This window comes from Pollachius pollachius, assembly GCF_949987615.1.
Source record: "Pollachius pollachius genome assembly, chromosome: 3".
NCBI lineage: Eukaryota > Metazoa > Chordata > Actinopteri > Gadiformes > Gadidae > Pollachius > Pollachius pollachius.
The window spans coordinates 49,456,252-49,461,516 of record NC_136936.1 but is presented as its reverse complement, the minus strand read 5'-3'; the positions used below and the strand labels follow the sequence as shown (position 1 = coordinate 49,461,516).

General features: G+C 51.3%; 2 protein-coding genes across 2 annotated transcripts in view; one reads left to right on the top strand and one right to left on the bottom strand.

The window, feature by feature from the left end:
• The window catches only part of pde11a (phosphodiesterase 11a), a gene marked incomplete at both ends in the record, with an annotated part of 14,091 nt that extends 13,045 nt beyond the window's left edge, over window positions 1–1,046 (top strand). The window contains one exon of the mRNA XM_079733851.1: window positions 1,028–1,046. Within this exon, the coding sequence (XP_079589977.1) occupies window positions 1,028–1,046 (19 nt within the window). The remainder of the gene's footprint in view (window positions 1–1,027) is intronic.
• Window positions 1,047–1,247: 201 nt separating this feature from the next.
• The window catches only part of agps (alkylglycerone phosphate synthase), a gene marked incomplete at its 5' end in the record, with an annotated part of 16,346 nt that continues 12,328 nt past the window's right edge, over window positions 1,248–5,265 (bottom strand). The window contains 3 exon segments of the mRNA XM_079731953.1: window positions 1,248–1,601; window positions 2,077–2,153; window positions 2,156–2,203. Coding sequence (XP_079588079.1) covers window positions 1,536–1,601; window positions 2,077–2,153; window positions 2,156–2,203 — 191 coding nt within the window. The 3' untranslated portion in view covers window positions 1,248–1,535.

Sequence of the window (5,265 nt, the reverse complement as noted above, 5' to 3'; positions counted from 1 at the left end):
CAGGGGGGGCCGCCATGATTCAAAGTGAGAACCAGACACTAATAAGCAAGGCATCACAGCGCCGGCGAGCTCCAGTTATTAGCGAGGAACCTGCTTGCTTCATCTCGCCTACCTAATGCCGAGAAGTGCCGACGCCGGCGGAAAGCTGGGGAGATCTCGGGGAGGCTAATTAGCTCCCCGGAGACCGCCGAACTTTGCGAGGTGCTGTGCTAACCGGCTGATGCATTCCGCTAGGCCTCGGGAAACCAACGTCATCAAACTCGGGCGTTCCGACGGCGTAACATCAGGCCGTGGTCGTTTGTCACCGTCCCGCCCGGTTCGTTGGCCGGTGTGCGCGTGTATGGTGCTGCTGTTCTGCTGGCCGTAATAATAACAACAGTGATGATGATGATGATGATGCTGCTGGCCTTATAGAGTGAAGAGGCTGAGGGAGAGGAGGGGAACTGAGACACAGGGGGCGCTGTGTCTCTCTCCGTGTATCTCCCTGTGGTACATAAACACGAATGTACCTCTCATGTACATTTGGTCCAACGGGACCCCTTGATTGTATCCGAGTCTTGTGGTGTAACACGATTGCATTCCTACCAAATGCATTAGACCAACACATGACTTAATACATATTCATAGCGCATGACTGTACACAATAATACTACAGTTTCCTTAAGTGGTAGGGGGATGGAAGCGATCACTTCGTGTAATTTAGTTAGGGGGGGGGGAGCTCAATCGCATACTGCATAAAAACAAAGCACAGACGGAACGAACCATTAGCAGAACACCCTTTGGTAAAAGGGGTGGCTTGAGGAAAAAAAAAGGTTTGGGCACCACTAGCGCATTACCCTGATGCACGTTTGTAATCAGGTTAACGTGGCAGCAACACAAAAGAGTTCCACTACGAGATAAATGCGTTTCTTTAGCGGCTGCAACGGGCTGATGGAGGGCCGTGTGCAAGGAGTGTGTTTGACCCAGGTTCGATTATTCAGGAAACCGTTATCCCCTTGAGGACCCCCTGGACCGCCCGTGACTTCAGGTCGTACCCAGAGGCCTGAGGCGCTTGAGACACTTCACAAGGGGATTAGGGCCCCCTGGAGAAAGGAACCGGGTCATGCACACTCCTCCCACAGGGTGGTCATGGAGCCGGGGACAACTGTAACACACTCCTTCCACAAGAAAATCAGAGCAGTCTACCAGCCTACCCAGTGGACTGTAGCAAACGTCTTGCATCCAGGTGGACACACCCACTTGTGATGTCAGAAGAGGCATATTTTCCTAACGGCTTTTGACGGCTTATCACACTCACACCTGGTGGTATAGTAGCACCATTAAGCACTTGTTCAGGAGTCTGGTCGAACAGGACCTCAAATACACACCTTCAAGTGAGGGTGTGAGTGTGTGTGTTTATTTGTAGAGCTTCCACGAATTGGATACGAGCCAAGAACTAAAAGTTTTTGAACCGTTCTGGCCAAGGGTAACCTGTTGTACCGCCATCTGACAGCAGTGCAAATATTAACTAAACAATCACGCCTGTAGAGCGTTGGCTAATGAAACTCACCAAACTGGAACTGCTCGTTGTCCACCAGACGGATGGACGCAGGCGCGCACCTCTGTGGAACAAACAAAAAAACTCACATCAACAGACGGTCGCCCATGCCTTGGCCCCTTCTTGGGTCGTTCTTTTATACTAGCAGCTTTGATGTTCCCGTTTTACACACTAAAAAACAAGACAATAGCAAAAACAAGACGATGTATAAAAAGCCGAGCAGCGATTACAGGCCCTGAGACCTTGGCGTGTTGTCTCGCCAATGTTGTGATGGGCCTGAGCGCAACGCGCCTCAGAACCACAACACGTGGATCCAATGACAACGTGCTTATTGGGTGAAGACTCAAGGGCATCAGAGCAACGGCGACACAAACACCGTGGCCGCTTCACATCAGCCTGAGCGTGTCCTCGCCGACGACCATAAAACCAGCATTACAATAATAAAGATAACAGACGCACTGAGTGCACTCATGCCAGGGCTGTTTGTTTTTCTCTAGTCTTTAGGACAAAGCCAGGAGGAAGCAGGAAATCACAGTTACCTGTTTGGCCACTTCCCGTAAGCAGGCCACCCCCATGTCGAAGTTGGGGAACACCACCGAGCCGTACTTCTGGTACTCGGGACGGGCCGGATCTTTATCGTTACCTCGGTGACGACGCCCAGGGTGCCTGGGGGGGTAGGAGGGAAGAGGGAAGGATGTTTTGTTTTAGTTCGGTCGGGGGGAGAGGAGAGGAGGTGCACCGCCAAACGGGTCCATCTGGTGACCCCGGTCTCAGGTTTCCCCCTCGGAGATCCGGGTTTTCCACACGTCCCACAGGGAAGCAGAGGAGATTTATCAGCTCCCAGCGCGGGGAGGTGAGGCGGTATCAAAGGCCTGCTGGGGCCCGACACCGCGGTTCCACGTATGTGGGGTAACTGGGGAACACGAGACGATCTCATGACCCCGGACCTGGTCGGGGTCGGAGGGGGGGTGGGGGTGGGGACGGTCGGACACATACCCATGTGGTTCAGCTCCATCACAACGGGGAAATTGGCTTGGATGGCTTCCCAGCGTTTACATGAACCCACCGCGTAGTCCTTTACAGACTAGACTATAACGATTGAATCGAGTAAGGAGCAGATGATTAAGGAGAGAGCAGGGGTTAGGCTGAACAGCTTACAGCTCTGTAAACCATACGGTAGCACTGCTGGAAAGGGGTCGGTGGTTCCAGTGAGAATAAAGTGCTTTGAGTTCAGCGGGTTCATTAACCTTGTACTCGTGTCAGGCTCTCCAAAACAAAACCCTTCGCCTGCTCCCTGCTCGTCTAATCAGAGATAACCTGACCCCTGAACCTCCGCAGGGAAGCGTGACGCATTGCTAACCCCGGGTATGAAGTGTACAACATATAGTAAGTGGAATAGTGGATATTTGAGGATCTCTGAGGATGTTTGAGGATCTTTAACAACCTTTGACGATCTTTGCACGCATAATGGATGCAGAAGTGTAATTTGGCCTTTGGCATCTTGCTCAAATTAGTCTCAGGTTTCAGATCAATTCTACACCGTAGCTCCAAAACTCAAATTGTCCCCGAGCAACTATGCGTTTCCGAGATGGATATAGACCTTGGGGTGATTAAACCGCACTCAGGAAATAATAGTCAGTGGAAAGGCTAGAGTTCACAGATAACTCGGCCATAGAGGTGCCAATATAACAATAAAAAATCTCAGCAAGCGATACGCTAATGACACTTCTTATCTTAACAAGCAAACAGCGATAACCCGTGATGTCATTAAACGCTTTCATAACTCTGCCAGTGGTTCATTATTCAGCAGCGGGGGGAAGGAAAAAAGGAAAAACACGCCAACTCCAAGAAGGCTTTTTTTGGATCCACCCAACATGTATATAATTACTACTCCTATTAAAAACCATGGGCTGGTGCCAGCGGCGGCAAGATTGTTTATGAATCAGGACTAATGAGCAGCATCAGGAAGGATAAACAGGAAACGCGTGGGTCAGAGGGCAACGATACTCTCTCCATTAACAACGCCACTCACAGCCTCCGCAGCGGCGGCGGCTACACGCTACACGCCGCGTGCTTCAACAACATGCTAGTAGGCAGCGGACTCCAAACGCCACCGCACGTCCGTTGGAGCGTTTATCTCTGAAACGTAGCCTTCGTCTCTGATTATTAGGCAACATTTTAGAATAAGGGTGCGATAATTAATCATTAATTAACATTGGGAATAAACATTGTTAGGTAGCATTATCATAGGGGTTAGAGTTAGGGTTGGGGTGATTATCATTTCTTAACCCTATTAAATAATGCATACATTAATACCGTAGTTAACAAGAACACTATTAGTTAACAAGACCACTATTTAAGTGTTTATTAACTGTTAGTAATGCTTATTACTGCATCAAGTGATGTTAATTTAGGATTCATTAATGTCCCCCTAGGAAAGTGTGACCATTTGTGTATATTATTGTACAGTTCTTCTTAATGAAAGTGAAGCGTTGCATTTCACTGAGGAAACAAGTAGAATCAACATCTTTAGTGTTGTGGACTGGGGGGGGCTTGGTTAATGACTGCTCCGACATGATACACCATGTGACATGCTGCTCCCTAGTGGACCGGCCCGGAACACGAGGGAACAATCCATTACGGAGCGGTGAAAACATCTGTAGCGCCTCCCCGACTCGCCCCTCTCAGGGGGGCAATTTGGTTTGTTCCAACACTGAAGGAGGAGGAGCCACCGCAGGGAGAGGAAGGGGGGGGGGGGAGGGAAGGGGAGGAGCCATGGGGGAGGAAGGGAGAGAATGACAGGCTCAGGAACACGAGCGAGAGTGGAGAGGAGCAAATGCAGAAGGAGAATAACAGAGGTAAAGGGAGAGAGGGAGAGTAAACGGGGGAGAACGAGAGAGAGAGAGAGAGAGAGTAAAGAAGGGAGAGCGAGAGAGAGAGAGAGAGAGGGAGAGAGAGCAATAGAGAGAGAGCGATAGAGAGAGAGCGGTATTTAACTACTAAGACGTCACACACAGCGAGGTGCGGGTGAATCCATTACGTTCGTGACTCTCTCCGTGAACGCAACGTTTCTGGGCTGACGTGGATTAATTAGGCCGGGCTCCGACGCCACCACAACCGGTGATTCCTCCGACCCCCCCGGGGGCCAGCCCACTACACCCGCTGACGGAGTGGGGGGGACGCTCCGGGGATAAAGCGCACCGTCGCTCTCAGGCACCACCTTCCACCAACACTAAATTAGCATCGCCCCCCCCACTCTCCCCCTTGAGAGGAAGTGATTAATATTGATTATTCCAATCAGAGCTCCTCCGACGTGGTGGGTGGGTGGGTTGGTGGTTGGGGGGGGGCGATGCTTTGCATTCAGGCCATTCCAAGGTCAGAGCGATAAGGAGACCCTCGCCGCCGCCGCCGCCGCTACGTAGCGCCTGCGAATCCGCCGGAGGGTTTTGTGCTAATTTCCCCTGGAAATGGATATGTTCCACTTAGCATGCAGGGCCCAGTCGCAGGGTCTGCGTGTCGGGAGCGAGCCGCCTGGCCTCCTCTGAGTGGGAGTCCTCGGCCGAGCGGTGGTCGGTTGATGATCATCACCATGGCAACACGGCACTGACCTCTAGGCAGAGGAGCAGTAGGCCTCCCAAGATCTCCCTCCCTCTCTGTATCTCTCTCTCTGTAGGTGTATCTCCCTGTATGTTTGCATGTGTGTATATCTGTGTCTCTCTGTGTCCTCT